This window comes from Pezoporus occidentalis, unplaced genomic scaffold (genome assembly GCF_034315485.1).
Source record: "Pezoporus occidentalis ecotype Australia unplaced genomic scaffold, CSIRO_AGI_Poc_V1 ctg45, whole genome shotgun sequence".
NCBI classification, from domain to species: Eukaryota; Metazoa; Chordata; class Aves; order Psittaciformes; family Psittacidae; genus Pezoporus; species Pezoporus occidentalis.
In genome coordinates this window covers 2,851,187-2,867,431 of record NW_026915780.1, presented here as the reverse complement: position 1 = coordinate 2,867,431, position 16,245 = coordinate 2,851,187, and the positions used below count along the sequence as shown (strand labels likewise).

Genomic DNA, 16,245 nt, shown 5'->3' with positions numbered 1-16,245 from the left:
TCCCCTGTGAGGGTGCTGAGGCGCTGGCACAGGGTGCCCAGAGAAGCTGTGGCTGCCCCATCCCTGGCAGTGCTCAAGGCCAGGTTGGACACAGGGGCTTGGAGCAAGCTGCTCTAGTGGAAGGGGTCCCTGCCCGTGGCAGGGGTTGGAGCTGGGTGAGCTTTAAGCTCCCTTCAACCCAAACCATTCCATGGTTCTATGAAAAATAAAATGGAAGGGAGCAATATTACGAATATGTAAAATTCAAGTAAGCACTAGAAGCTTTTTATTTGATCAGTAATTAACTCAGTTGTTATAGAGCATTATTTAAAGTACCTGTGTGGAAGCTGGATTATTAAAATGTAAGTATCAGTAGATTAAAATGTAGAGCTGAATCAGCAAAGTAGGGCGGATCGTACACGGCAGAACCTCCAGGGTCAGTACTGAACACAAATCATCCACAGAGGCTATGGAAATTCATCCACCAGCTCTTGCAGCTTGATCAGCAGAGTGTGCAGAGGCTCAGCTGCTGAAATCAGTGACAGATAAAGTGTAAGGTAGAGTTTGCTTTGAGAAATCAGGAAAGTCTACATCTGTACTCATCAAATATTAAGGGGAAAGAAGAGCACAGTGAGCTCCAGTCTGCCCTCTTGGGTAGGTGATGACCCTACCCATGGTGCCACCTCCACTAACAGTTCAATTACTGAGCTGTGAAGCAGCATCAGTAAGAAAACTGCCGCTGTACAAAAGCATGTGCTCAAAGGAAGTGCTGTGCAGTGCTTGGGCAGCAAAATATGCAACTGCTGATTGAAATGATGTAACTCTGCCACTGAAATACATGAAAAATGAGCAGCAAAGTCTGCCGTTTGATGTCTGAAATAAAGACACATTTTACTGCTCTAGTGGAGTGTGTGGCTGGGGTGGGTTTTGCTTTGCACAGTAATAACACGTCTTTAACCATGAGCAGTGTTTCATAGAATCACAGAATGCTTGCAAGGGACCTTAAAGCTCAACAAGTTCCAACCCCTTGCCATGGCTGGTGATGCTTTGTGAGCCCCTCTTTGGCCTGGGTATCTCCTTGGGTACTGGCAGGTGGGATGCAAAGCATCCCAAAGCAACCCTTGTGCTGTGCTCACAGCAGAACTGAGGAGTCTGGAAGTGTATATTGATCCTGATATTGTGTCCTCAGGATCTCTGCAGCTCCCTGCATCCCACCCACTGTGAATTTCTGAGCCAGGAAAAACATCTTAATAGAACGACAGATGAAAAGATGAACTGTGATGAAGCAGGTGACTCTCACACATGAAGATATACATAGGAGAGCAGTAACTTCATCCTTGTTTCTGTCTGAAAAGGTTACAGAAAACCAAGCCTTAGTTAAAAGTCCAGTGAAGGTAACATTTTATGGGGCTTTCTTTTGTAGACATTTGACATTTTAAAGATAGACAAGATAAATACCATTACCGAGAAGCTGTAGCAAAGGAAGAATATTCTAACCTGGGAATTAAAGCTCTTTTTTATCTCTGCATGGATAAAGGACTTGTTTCATTTAAGTTCCTTTCCCCCCCTTTATCTTTCTCCAAGCATAAGGCATTACTCACATTGTCAGATAGCAATTACAGATTCCCAAATTGTAGATGGTGATTTACCTCATACGGTACATGAGGTTTGTGTTCCAAAGAGATGTTTGGTTATAACCTGTATAGAAATAAATAGGTTTATGCAACTAAATTAACTCTGTTCTGAGTCAGGTTTTCACTTGCAGAAGCAATTACTGCTCCCTTTAGGGAGAGTCTCTCCTAGTTGTGGGATGGCCAGACCATTCCATTGTCTCTCCCACTTTAGGGGCGATGCGCTCCGCCACATCACCTGAATCCACATTGGAGCTGGAGCACATGTTTTGTTTAATAAATAGTTAATCTTGATCTCAGACAAGAGACAAGTTCAGGAGGGGATTCACAAGGGGAGGGTAAATTCATCAACGACCTCCAGGGAGTATTTTTAATGTAATCATAAGATTGAAAGTAATATATTCGGGTGGTTTTTTTCCTCATCCATGTAGCAATAATGCTGTTAACAACTTCCCAGCATACCCCAGGGATGCGTGGGGACGTGTATGTTGCAAGAAACACCGCACAAGAAGGAACTGAGGGATTCTGTGGTCTAGAAATAAATTACGGTACATAAAATCTCATCAAAACCTGCCTTTGGATAAGTGTTAAACCAGTGCTTGTTCCCAAATAACACCTTGGGGTGTTTGTGATGTGCTATTGTTACCATTTCTGAAAGTTTAAATGGAATTAATGTCGGATATGTGATATCACGTATAAAGATGCCTTCGTAGGATTTCTCTATAGGGCACATGAATAATGGCTTTGTTATGAAGCGGAACAGCAAAGCCACCTTTTGAATCCAGTCATTAATATCTGACACTCTCTCGTGATTTATTTTTGATCTAGAAGCGTGGCCTTTTCCAAATATTTTCTCTTCTTTTCAGGATTTTCTGATGGAAACATTCATCATGTTCAAGAATCTCATTGGGAAGAACGTGTATCCCTTTGACTGGGTTATAATGAACATGATGCAGAATAAGTAAGTACAAAGAGAAAAGCACCGTGGCTTTCTGAGGTGCCTGGTTCATGTTTGATCTGAAACAACAGTGTTGCTTGGAAACAGGAAAACACAATGCAGCAGCTACAGTGGTTTGGGACTTTTTGACCTTCTGGGATGCAAATAGTTATCTAACAATTGACTTTGGAGAGTGCAGGGCAGTGCTTTAGTGACCTTGTGTGGGGTTCTTGGAGTCCAGCAGGAATAAAGGGTGTCATCGTTGCCATAACCAAAATATGGGAGCAAACTGCAGATGCAGTAGGGATCTATACACATCATAATGGAATGTTATTCCTTTGGGGATAAATGGTATATGTATTTGACCTCAAAAACTAGTAGTTATCATATGCTGTTGTGGAGTTGCATGTTCTGGATATTTCCAGTGGTATTAAGAAGGAATTGGAAGAGCATTTTAAACCTGGGTTCTATCAGCCCGGGAATGAACAGACAGGATGCAAATGTTCCTAATGCTCTTGCTGTTTTCTGCTCAATAATTGCAGCTTTGTCATTATTTAGGATCCCTTTGCGTGATATTTTGTGTTTGTGACATTTATTAAGTGTGTCAAATGCTTTTATGTGTACTGTGATGAAAGCATAAGAAGAAAACATTCTATTTACTAGTTGCCTGGAGGAATCTCTCCTGCGCTCACTGGTAGCTACCATGGCTATAAAGTTGTCAGTGGTTACTTATGGAAGATCCTGCACCATGCTTCCTACTCTGGTTATAAAAATGCACCATCACTTTAAGCTTGGCTTCTGAAGTCTCCTTCCCCGCCTAATAAAATCCATCCTTAATAGGAGTTAGGAGGTTCAGCCTCCTACTGAGTTATACCCACTGGTTGTGGATGCACATTGTGTGCAGCTGCAGCTTACAAAGCACCTGCTGTTGCAAATGGTGAGCCCCTGGAGCTTGGATGATGAGGAAGATCTGAACCCCCTTGGGTTCCTTTGTTTTTTTTTAACTTTGAAAGTGGTTTTGCTTCAAGAATTCCAACTGAGTCATGGTGCAGGTGCTTTGGAAACCCTCAGAGAGTATGGTACCGGGCATCCTTTCCAACAGGAGAACACTTCTGTGCTCTGCTGAGGTTTTGAAGAGCTTGGAATATGATGGGAAAGGTCTGTGTTTGGATACTTGGTGTCATAAACACAAGAAATACATAGAACTATGGGAACAAGTCCAGAAGACAGCCAAGAGGATGATCATGGGCTGGAGAACCTTCCATATGAAGACAGGCTGAGGAAGTTGGGGCTCTTCAGCCTGGAGAAGAGAAGGCTGCGTGGAGACCTCAGAGCAGCTTCCAGTATCTGAAGGGGGCCTATAGGGATGCTGGGGAGGGACTCTTCATTAGGGACTGTAGTGACAGGACATGGGGTAACGGGTTAAAACTGAAACAGGGGAAGTTTAGGTTGGATCTAAGGCAGAAGCTCTTCCCTGTGAGGGTGCTGAGGCGCTGGCACAGGGTGCCCAGAGAAGCTGTGGCTGCCTCATCCCTGGCAGTGTTCAAGGCCAGGTTGGACACAGGGGCTTGGAGCAAGCTGCTCTAGTGCAAGGGGTCCCTGCCCGTGGCAGGGGTTGGAACTGAATGATCATAATGTCCCTCCCAACACAAAGCATTCTAGGATTGAACATTCTTCACAGTATTCCCAAAGGATCTCTCATTGCTCATTTGGGTGCAGATTTGACCTCAGTGTTCTGGGTTTGTTTTTATTTTACTGTGGAATTACAGTCATAGAAATTAAAGAGCAAAAGAAGAGAAAAAGCCATTCCCTCTCCACTGTTTTTTCTCTTAAGCATACAGGGATTAGTACCAGGCAGCTCCTCACTCTCAAATCTTGGAGTAATACGAAGTGGGATGCAGAGGTCCACAGTTAAGATGTGAGCTTTGGTTTTCTGATCCTTAAAAGCAGTCTTGCCTTTTTCCCATGCTGAACATTAAGTCCTGAAGAAGCAGAAATGTGTTGTTAAGATCTTTGCTTCTTCCTGAATAACCTCAGTACCCACAGAGTATCCGAGTAGTAGAGTTACAAACAAAAGCAGTTTTCAAGTCTTTCTGGTGTTGATGAATATCTGCAGAAGTGCTAAAGGGGGTTGTTCATCTCTAATTTACAAGTTCATTTTCATTGAAAACCAGCTCGTTTGTAAATGCTTCTGGATTGATTTAAGGGCTTTTCATTTTTTGCCTGTTGAAGTTAATGTGGGTTCCAAAAGCAGAAAGCCACGCTGTAAAACACCTTTTTGTTCCTCCGCTCCATTTATTTTCACCCCTATAAACTTTTATGCAAGAAAACTAGGGAAACTGTAAGACCAAATTCTGTCTTTTAAAGCTACAGAGTCTTCTCAATGGTAATAGCTTAGAGCACACCATTTGCATCACTCTCGAAAGCACTTCTTTCTGCAGATTGGGTGTTTCCGTGCCATGAGCCAAATTAATTGAGATGATTTTTAACTGTATTCAGAATGTTTGTGAGATCATTTGTTTTCCTGCATGAAATATAACTGGTGGTGTGAAATAAAGGGGGAAAAAGCCCTAGCTCAAAGGTGGCTGACAAGAAACCTGGAGAAGGGCTTTGGACAGGGGCCTGTAGGGACAGGCCAAGGAGAGTGGCTTGAACCTGCCAGAGGGGAGACTGAGATGAGCTCTTAGGCAGAAGCTCTTCCCTGGGAGGGTGCTGAGGCGCTGGCACAGGGTGCCCAGAGAAGCTGTGGCTGCCCCATCCCTGGCAGTGTTCAAGGCCAGGTTGGACACAGGGGCTTGGAGCAAGCTGCTCTAGTGGAAGGGGTCCCTGGCCGTGGCAGGGGTTGGAGCTGGAGGAGCTTTAAGGTCCCTTCCAACCCAAACCAGGCTGGGATTCTATGGCTTTTCCTTTCACTGTCACATTTTGGCCCAAAACAGCTTCCATTTTATGGTAAACAATGGCCAAGCAACAGAGGAAAACCACTGATGGAGGAGTGACAGAGGTGACCAATAGGCATAGTGTGTATGTTTGAAGAAGCTACTTCTAGGAGTAGAGCAAGAGGCTGTGCTTGAACCAAAGCCAACCAAAGGCCAGTTACTGGCCAGAACAGTACTTTTAGGGGTGCTTGTTTGAAAACAGCATCGGAATAGTATCTAATCTATATCTAGTCTAGTCTATATATATATATATATATATACGTATGTATCTATATCTATATCTAGTCTCTATCTGTATATTGTGTCTAAACAGCCACTGCTTTTGGGTAGATCTAAAGAAGAGAGACGACAAAGGTGCAAAAAGAGAGGAGATAGTCTTCAGATACATAATATTTTGCAGCAGAGCAGATTGGAGAAGCCTTTTCATAGCCTCATTGGGCTGCAATAGAAATATTAGAAGATGTAGGAAGAAGCATTGAGGTTTGAGGCTGGGCGACGTTCTCATGAGCTCTATGGTGGATTGCTCAGGGCATTGTGAAGTCCCCAGCAGCAGAGGTATTCAAAACCAGCTTGACAGGCATCTCTTAAGAAGCCTGTTATAAAACAGGGAAAAGGGGAATAGATGAAATAATCTGGAGAGAGCAGCCTGGAGCCCTGTCGCTCTCTATGGGATGGTGGATGCGGGGCTGGGACTTGGAGTTGAACTTCTCAATGGCAGGTCCGTAGGGTCGGTGGCATCAGTTTGGTACGGGTTGGCCCCATGCTTCTGCCAGAGACATGGGGTCCATGCAGGGAATCTGCTGCCTTGTGCTATTTCTCCATGTTGGACTGCATTAGGATTAAGTCGAGTTTAAAGCCATGTAGGTTTTCATCTGTTGGGTTTTCTTCTTCAACAGGCGTTTTCAAGCCTGGCTAACTCCTGGCATTGTGGTTACTAAATGTATTCATGATTACAGTGCCTAAAAATAAGGATGAGCTAAGGCAACTTTAGAATGCTACTTGTAGTTTTAAATAGGCTGTTGGGTAATAATTTCTATTGAATGCTGTCAAGATAGGAGTAATAGTTATTCTGTTTAAGATACTTGGGCACCTTTAAATTACATCTGTTGTAAGGTTTATATCTGTTCACATTTTCAGGACGAGTTATTCCTAGCAAGGTAAAGGCATGTTATCACTGGATTAAAGGGAATGGGGTTTATCAGCTGTGTTGACAGCTACTGTGACAGCTGCTTTGGAGCAATCCACCAGATGCTTGATAATGAAATTTAGGCCTGATATTCAGCCACCGTGGTGTATCTGTACACAAGGTCCCCGTGATAAGCTCCGGTAGCAGTGTTTGATAGCTGCAAGGAGTCAGGAGGGTTTTCTGTGTTTCAGGGTCGGGTTTGGAGACATTTTGAGGGCAGATTCTTCATTCCAGGCATCTCCCTGTGAGGATGCTGAGGCGCTGGCACAGGGTGCCCAGAGAAGCTGTGGCTGCCCCATCCCTGGCAGTGCTCAAGGCCAGGTTGGACACAGGGGCTTGGAGCAAGCTGCTCTAGTGGAAGGGGTCCCTGCCCGTGGCAGGGGTTGGAGCTGGAGGAGCTTTAAGTTCCCTTCCAACCCAAACCAGGCTGGGATTCTATCTCCTGCAGGAACATGCACTCGAGTTTTAAATGCAGAAGCAGTTGAAAGACCCAGCAGGGTTTTGTATTCTTCACATTTTTTCCCCTTCCAAATCATGTTCAGAAATGATTCAGAAAGGGTTTGGAAATTGTTTCCAACTTTTGTCATGAGCTGACAAGCGAAACTCGGGTTCCTCTTTTACCCATAACTCAGAACATGCAAACAGCTCCTCTTTACGTCTTCATAAACGAAAACAATTTAGTCTTTGGTCTTACTTCTGGCATTTGAGACAATCAGTGCCTTTGGTATACCTTATGATATATTAATTTGTAGCTACTACTTTCATCTGCAGCTGTTCCACTGGAAGCTGGGTTGCCTATGAAAAATGAATCTGATGTTTTCTGTTCTAGTTTTTTGTGTCTAATGTCCAAATTTACATAAAATACCTGGTTATTTTGCATTTTGAAGTCATAGAAAATGGGATGAGATCCTTCCCAGAGAGAATGAGGTTTCTCATGCCTCTATATTTTTTTCCCAGAGGAAATACATCTTGCCTTGCAGTGTGAATCTGGTGGGTGTTACCCTGCTCCCCGCCACTGCTGCATTGGTTTTGTGCATGGGTGAAGATGGGTTTCCTCCTGAAAACCCAGTTGATGTGGTTTAACCCCAGCCAGCAACTAAGGACCATGCAGCCACTCTCTCGTTCCCACTCGGTGGGATGGGGAAAGAGGATTGGAAGGTAAAAGTGGGAAAGCCCATGGGTTGAGATAAGAGCAGTTTCATAGTTGAAATTAAAATGGGATAATAATGATGTAATGAAAAAGGAAATAACAAAGAGAGGGAAACAAACCCCAAGGAAGGGAAGTGATGCAAGCAAAAGCAATTGCTCACCACCAACCAACCAATGCTCAGCCAGTCCCCAAGCAGCTCCCCCCACCCCAGTCAACCTACCACCTACTTTTATTGCTGAGCATGACATCATATAGTGATGCAGTAGTTATTATGGAATGTGGCAATGGTTTTCCATGACCAAATAAGATGTTGGGATGAAGAAAGTGGTTGAAAAGTCATTGTATTTTAAGAGGAGAAGTGGTGCATTGATTCAAGAAGAGGGAATGTGGCCTTGAACCATTCTAGGGAGGGGGAAGCTCTTCCCTGTGAGGGTGCTGAGGCGCTGGCACAGGGTGCCCAGAGAAGCTGTGGCTGCCCCATCCCTGGCAGTGTTCAAGGCCAGGTTGGACACAGGGGCTTGGAGCAAGCTGCTCTAGTGGAAGGTGTCCCTGCCCGTGGCAGGGGTTGGAGCTGGAGGAGCTTTAAGGTCCCTTCCAACCCAGATCATTCCAGAGTCCTGTGACACGGTCCAGAAGTTCCTTTGGGGTCAGCTGTCCCAGGTGTGTCCCCTCCCAGCTCCTCGTGCACCCCCAGCTTTCTCACTCACTAGTGGGTTGAGGAGCAGAAAAGGCCTTGACTCTGTGTAAGCCCTGCTCAGCAGTACCTAAACCACCCCTGTGTTACCCACGCTTGTTTCCAGCCCAAACCCAAAGCACCGCCAGCTACTAGGAAGAAAATTAACCCTACCTCAGGCAAACCCAACGCACCAAGTCGGAATGCTTTTTCTCTGTGAAAAGCACTAAAAAGTCTTGCAAAGAAGAGGCAGAACAACCAGGGGGGTACATCCGGTGACCACGTACCTTTTACTGTTGCTGGAGTGTTTAATTGTGGAGCTTCCAGGGAAATGTTGGCTGTTCTACTCCTTGGTTGTCATAGCAGGACCTGTCAGATCTGTACTGTGTTTTCAGGATGAACTTCAGCGATGGATGTGACTGTCCATCAATAGCGTGCAGACACTGGAGGGGTTATGCACTGACGCAAGGTTTGCATAACCGTGAGCCTCAAAGTGGAGCAGAGGCTTCAGTGGACTCGGAGTTATTCTTACTGACAAGGAGCCCAAAGCCAAAATGAAGTTGGGGTTTAGATTATCAGGATTTCATTTAATGGCAATATTGTGCAGCACCAAGCCCACAGACGTTTGTAATAAATGTATGAAAACAGGCTTTTTGCACTTCCATAATTGGCCAGTCAAGTTGCATCTGTCAAATTAAGTGCAAATGTAAAAGCTCTTCTTTACAACCCATCCCAGGCTACTGATGGATGGAAGTGTGCTTTTCACAACAGAGGAAAGCAGTCCCCAGAGATGACAATGATTCTAGATAGAAAACTACAGAAAATGCCAGGCCACAACATGGTTTTACAGACTGTCAGGTGATATCAGACATATGGGCTGGGGAGAGGAAGCACAAGCCCCATTTAAATCAGTGTTTCCTTTTCCAGCCGCCCTGCACCCATTAATGCAGGGTTGAATCCTACATTAATGCCATGTTCAAAGAGGTTAATACCAGATGTGACTTGAAGCTTGCACTTATCACTGGGGCACTGGTCATTAAAACACTGACTCAATATGTATTGCTATGGAATATAGTAACTCATGTCCAAATAGGATATTGGGATGAAGAAAGTGTTGGAAATGCAATTGTATTTTAGGAGGAGAAGGGATGGGCTGTTTCAAGAGGAGTCTGAACAGCAGGAAAAGCTTTGATTAGAAGGAATTGGTGCTGCTTTTCCTGACTATGAATACATTTCCTGTAGGACTCTCTGCTTGCTTATTTAGGAAGTTTTAAGAGTCCAGACATGCAACTTGAACACCAAAGTCATTTATTCAGGGATGGAATGAAATGAGACTTCAAATGCGAGCAATTTGGGTTCCTTTTAGTGGCAAAGTCCTCTGCATAGAAAAACCTCCCACTATTTACCATGGATGGGTTGAGGATGAAGACTTTCAAAGCATGTAGCTTTCTAAGGAGCCCAAAAGTCTGTTCTTCATCTGTAAATAAGAGATTAATGCACATTGATGAATTATGTAAAGACATAGTCTCTGTACATGGAAGGGAGTTTTTTGCTGTCCATAAAACCCTGTTGCATAATGTACTGACCTTTTCAAGTAAAGACCTTGCAGGATTTTGGGTTTAGTATTGTACCTGTCACATTAACTGGACCTAGAAGGAAAATGAATGTATTTGACTGTGTTTAAAATAACACAGGGTTTTTTTTCTTACTCAAAAGGCTGAGATTACTTAAAGGAATATGCTTCAGTGGGGGCTCTTTTCCTTTCTAGTTTCCATAGCTGGAAGAGAGGAAGCATCCTCCATAGCTGGTTATACTAGCCCAGCCACGAGGAGTTAGATGTTGGGCCTGGCATAGGTGGTATGCTGATGGCGCTGCTGTCATGAGAATTGATGAACAGGTGGGGTTTGGCACTCCACTGGATTTAATGATCTGGTTTTATCCTATATATGTGTCATTTGTGATCACTTAATGCTGGAGAAGTTGAGTAGCAGCTTCCAACATAGGGGATTTATGTGTCAGATGTCACAGCCTCTCCAAATACATCTGCTGCTTCTCCGGGTATTGCCCCTTCTATTTGTATCATGACTATTCTCTTCTGGGGACTAAAGCTGGAATAATAATTTTCAGCATTAAAATAAGCATCATTTTGGTTGTTATTATATAGTCTAAATTATGGGTTTCGTGCATTTGGAGAGATGCACCTAAAGGTACCTAAAAATACCTAAAGGGGCCAAAAGGAAATGTGGAGAGGGACTTTTTATAAGAACAAGTAGGGACAGGCCAAGGGGAATGGCTTGAACCTGCCCGAGGGGGGACTGAGATGAGCTCTTAGGCAGAAGCTCTTCCCTGTGAGGGTGCTGAGGCGCTGGCACAGGGTGCCCAGAGAAGCTGTGGCTGCCCCATCCCTGGCAGTGTTCAAGGCCAGGTTGGACACAGGAGCTTGGAGCAAGCTGCTCTAGTGGAAGGTGTCCCTGCCCGTGGCAGGGGTTGGAGCTGGGTGAGCTTTGAGCTCCTTTCCAACCCAAACCAATCTGGGATTCTAGGATTCCACGTGTTTGGGTTTTGGTGACAGCATCCTGCAGGGAGGAGGCTGGGTTTGTGCTGGGTGACCATGTCAAGCATCCACTGTTACTGCTCTTGTTCTTTCTTTAGTGCTATGCTTCCCTTGACAAACCTATTTCTCTGTTTCTAAAGCACTGATGGGATTTGCTCTCCTCCTGGGAATGCAGATCTCTGCACCATGCCATCTCTGTAAGGTGAAGGCTGTTGCTGGTGTATTTCTTCCTATAGGTCAGCGGAGATGATGTGTTCCATTTCACTTGAGGAAAGAGTAATCCTTAGTACCCCCTTCAGAATTATCTCCGTGGAGCACTAGACTAATATTGCACGTGTTCAGTGCTCAGTAGCAGTTAATGTCTTCTCACAATATTCCTGATCTGTTCCGTGACACTTCAACCTTTTATTTGCCACAAGAAAATGACAGTGACTTCAAAGAAATGAATTGTGTGTTAGGGAATGTCTCTTCCTGAGCTAGAAAGGAACAGAGAGGGATAAAATTATCCTAACTGCTGGTGTTCTTGGGTTGGAGTTTGATGCATGAAGAGGGAAAAGTGAACTGAGGGGTTTTAGAGGTTTTGTCATCTTTTCATCTGTTACAAGGCTGGTTTTGGCTCCTTGCAACGTTTTAAGTAGGAAGGGAATCCTGAGGTTTTGACCTGGCAACATTTCTGTTCATTAACTGCCTGTCCTCCTTTGGTGGCAGATTTAATCCCTTCAGGACATTTTGAATGCTACGTGTATGTTACAAAGCTTGAGAACTGTAAAGAAATGTGTGAGTTTAGAAAAGCACCTCTTCCACTGGGCTTCCCATGTTACTGTGATGGGGTCTATATACAGAATACTTGATGGGGCTTTGCTGGTGGGGTAGCTACTAAACCGAGAGTCAGCTCTGCTGGTCATCTGCCTTGATCTGTTTTACCATCTCTTCAGTATTTGTTCTGCAAACAGGGAATGAGCCATCGAGAAGCACTCACAGTCTGCTGTTTTCAGCAGCAGCTCAGAAACGTGATGCTTGGAAAGGTAAAATAGGGCACATGAGCTCCGTGCAACCAAGTTAAGGTAGAGGCTTGGCTCTGATTACAATAGGCAAGAGAGCATTGCAGATAGCTTATTCCTCCTCAGTTTGTGGCATCGTCCTCAGTGGATGTCTGCTTTCTTTTGTTTTTAACCAGATACTAATAAAGCCAACTCATTATTTTGGATACTGGCACTTTTTGTTCCCAACTTGCATATATACGGTGTAAAGAACTCCTGGGTTTAATATGCTGCTTTGAAAGAAAGCTGCAAGAGGTCATTAGACCATGTGTCGTGATAATTCTGGGTAAGAGTCTAATTGAGATCTGAAGAAGCATTGCCATATTATTTTCGATTGGAAAGGAATGATTGGGATATTGTTTTCCCTCCTAGAACCTAAACCTGGGTTGACGTTACGATACTTTGGGATCATTGTCCTCCTGAGCATATTACACCAACCAATGGATTTATCAGTTTAATTTTTATGATATTTTTTGTCATCAAATGGTGCCGTTTGAGATGAATTCAATATAATGTGCACTGAATAGTGGATAATAATATACTGCTGCGTACTTCTGTTTGCTTTGTGTGTGCTTCGGTTTCTTTAGGAGTAGCAGAAGCCTTTAGCAGGTCATATTTTTCAAGTAGATCCTTTAGTGGAGACGTTCCTTTAATTTAATTAATTCCTGATGCTAAATTTACTAATTATAACTAAAAAAAAACCCCAACCCCCTAACTGTAATTTCAAATGATAACTTATACTTTATAATTTGAATGTTCTTTTTCCCTTGTGCTGTCTGAACTCACTCAAAAGACCCTAATGTGCAGATACTCAAAGTTTAACTGTATATAAGGTTGAGGGGGGTCGGCTCACAATTGAATTTGCATTATGGTACCAGTGGGAGTTTGGGATGAAGCTGGGGATGAATATTTGCTTTCTCATTGCATGAAGCCTTTGGGACCAGCCTTGCTGCTCGCATTCGGGTTTGGTGCCACATTCATCTCTTTCCCTGCAGCACCAAATCCATGGGACAGCCTGCAGGAGCGATTGTCCTCTAGGTTCCCACAGGAAAAATCAAGTATCAGTTGTAAATGTGACAAAACCCAAGACAGAAAGCGATGATGGTGTGCTTTGGAGGTGGGAGTCCAAAGGCTGTTGAAGAGCATGCCAGTTCTCCTGCCACCCATGGGGTTGGAGTAGATGGTCCAGGGCTGGCAGAGGATAACTACTGCAGGAGTGTGCAGCTTGGATGGGTAAAGCTAAGTGGTGTCTGGTCCTCTCCTTCCCGTTCCTTACACTGGCCATTGGCCAAAAAGAGCAAAGCCCTTCCCCATGTGTGCTGTCCTTGCACTCCTTCGAGCAGCAGGACCTCTCCAAGACCTCCCTGCACTGCACCAAGGAGAGAGACTTCTGATAGCCCCGTGTTTAATGTAGCTTCAAATGATCTTACTTATGGCAATAGGGAAACAGGTACTATGTTATCATGCAGGAGATGGCCTTGTGATGTGTGCAACATATACGCAAGAGCAGCCTTCCAGTACCTTAAGGGGCTCCAGGAAACCTGGAGAGGGGCTTTGGACAAGGGCCTGTAGGGACAGGCCAAGGGGAATGGCTTTAACCTGCCAGAGGGGAGACTGAGATGAGCTCTTAGGCAGAAGCTCTTCCCTGTGAGGGTGCTGAGGCGCTGGCACAGGGTGCCCAGAGAATCTGTGGCTGCCCCATCCCTGGCAGTGTTCAAGGCCAGGTTGGACACAGGGGCTTGGAGCAAGCTGCTCTAGTGGAAGGTGTCCCTGCCCGTGGCAGGGGTTGGAACTGGGTAAGGTTAAAGGTCCCTTCCAACCCAAACCAGGCTGGGATTCTGTGATTCCAAACCCACCTGAAAGTGCTCTTCCAGTTATTAATTGAAATGCTGGTGCTCTGACAGGCAGCCTGTACTCTGGGGCAAGTGCTGTATTGATCCGTTGTGCGTGCAGAACCAGCGGCAGGACGTGCTGTCTGAATCACACATCCCAATATCCCCTTTTTTGGCACAAAATATGCGGCATGAACAAGAATGTGCGAATACTTGTTTCTTATAAAAGCAACAGCATGCAGTGGGTAATTAAATGAAGCTGAAGGTGTTAAAACAAAACCCATGTTAGCAGGGCTCCATTTTTGCTATCAGTAAAAGCTAATGTCATACCATGTCTATTTTTAACATGGAAGGTGTAGCAGTTTTCACTTAAAATCATTATTTTTCCATGTCATCTTCATTTTAGTTATTACTGTTGCACAGTTAAAAATATGTCGTGAGTGATGTGCTGCTTTTTCACACTTGAGGCTTATTAATCTTTTCCAGTATTTTTAAAAACACATACTATTTCACTTTGGGAAATAACAAAATCCTGTTTGTTTCTGTATTATAAATGGGAGTTCAGGCTGAAATGCTTCTGGGAGAAGGTTGTAGTGTTGCCAAGGAAAATAGAGTCGAGTGCACGGTCATCTCCTTATGTATCACCAAACATCACACGAAATAATGTTGTGTTCGTTCCTGTTGATTTACTTTCCGTAGTCCAATCAGTATCTGTAACATTCCTAGGTGATTCCTTCTGACTCCTTCCATCGCTCACCTTCTTGTGGTACAGGAATAAAATGTATTGGGAAATTGCGTGCAAGCTCTGGCGTTGCCCCATGCGCATTGTGAATCTCGGAGCTGTCACTCTGGAAATCATGGAATCAGCCAGGGTGGAAAAGAGCTTTAAGCTCATCCAATCCAACTCTTCCCCAGCACTGCCAAGGCTGCCTCTAACCCATGGCACTGAAGGCCTCACCTACACGGTGTGTGAACACTTGCAGGGACGGTGTCCCCAGCCCTGCCCTGGGCAGCCTGTTCCAATGCCTGAGCACCCTCTGGGGAAGGAATTGTTCCTCAGCTCCATCTAAACCTGCCCTGGGGCAGCTTGAGGCCGTTTCCTCTTGTCCTGTCCATTGTTACTTGGAAAAGAGACACCAGAGGGGAGACTGAGATGAGCTCTTAGGCAGAAGCTCTTCCCTGTGAGGGTGCTGAGGCGCTGGCACAGGGTGCCCAGAGAAGCTGTGGCTGCCCCATCCCTGGCAGTGTTCAAGGCCAGGTTGGACACAGGGGCTTGGAGCAAGCTGCTCTAGTGGAAGGGGTCCCTGCCCGTGGCAGGGGTTGGAGCTGGATGAGCTTTAAGGTCCCTTCCAACCCAAACCAGGCTGGGATTCTATGAAAAGAGCTGATCTGAAGGTGAATGGTATCCAGATGTGCCTGCTGGGATCCAGCCTGGCTCCCCGCTGTGCTGTTCCTGGCAGCTGGATAGCTCCAGCCTCCAGCACATTTAACACCGATGCAGTTGGTATCTCCTACTCTTGCCAATATTAGCCCATTTTAAGGAGAACAGAGTTGTACAAGTACAAAAATAAGATCAGAATACTGATGATAAGTTTACTGCACCATTTCCAAGGCTGGTGCTTCTGCTGTGAGATTTTTCTGCCCCGCATTCACGGTGCATTAAATGACCATGGGAGGAGGAACAGCTTAATTTGACAGAGGTGTTGTGTGTATGATAGAATAGCATCTTGCTGTTTGTCTGTGATTCTTCTTAATTCCCAAGCACAGTGACCAGCACGGTTATGAATTTAATAGCCTTTTGGTAAAATATCCCTAAACCCTTTTTGCCTTTAACTTGCAAACATGTTCCTCTTCTGCGTTTTTGTCTCTTTAAATGACTGATAATTACGGAGCACTTTGGCTTCTGAGAGCAGGAGCCTCGATGCACAAAAAGCCAGTGAGGCCTTTTCTGGGGTTATTCCATTTTCAGATGAGAAGCATTTCATAAGCTAGATTCTAGAAAACAGGCTTTTACAGTTCAAGTACAGGCAAGCAGAGCCAGTGTAGCAATAACTGGAGTTTAAAGTACAGAGATGATGATTATTCATGCTCTGATATTTCAGACTGTATCATCATAGAATCCTGCAACGGTCTGGGTTGGAAGGGACTTTAAAGCTCATCCAGTTCCAATGCCTTTCCATTTGCCACCTTCCATCATGTGTGATTATAGGACAAGAAAAGACCTATAATAGATAAAATAATAAGTATATTCAAAGAGAAAATAGGTATCAGATCATTGTCTATCACCAGTATAAAGGTTTATAGCACTGAATATGAGGATTGAAAAG

General features: G+C 44.6%; 1 protein-coding gene across 2 annotated transcripts in view; it reads left to right on the top strand.

The window, feature by feature from the left end:
• DOCK1 (dedicator of cytokinesis 1) overlaps nucleotides 1-16,245 on the top strand; it is a 315,311-nt gene that overhangs the window by 177,293 nt on the left and 121,773 nt on the right. For both annotated transcript variants that reach the window (XM_062635214.1, XM_062635213.1), the window contains exon 29: nucleotides 2,477-2,571. In XM_062635214.1, the coding sequence (XP_062491198.1) occupies nucleotides 2,477-2,571 (95 nt within the window). The remainder of the gene's footprint in view (nucleotides 1-2,476; nucleotides 2,572-16,245) is intronic.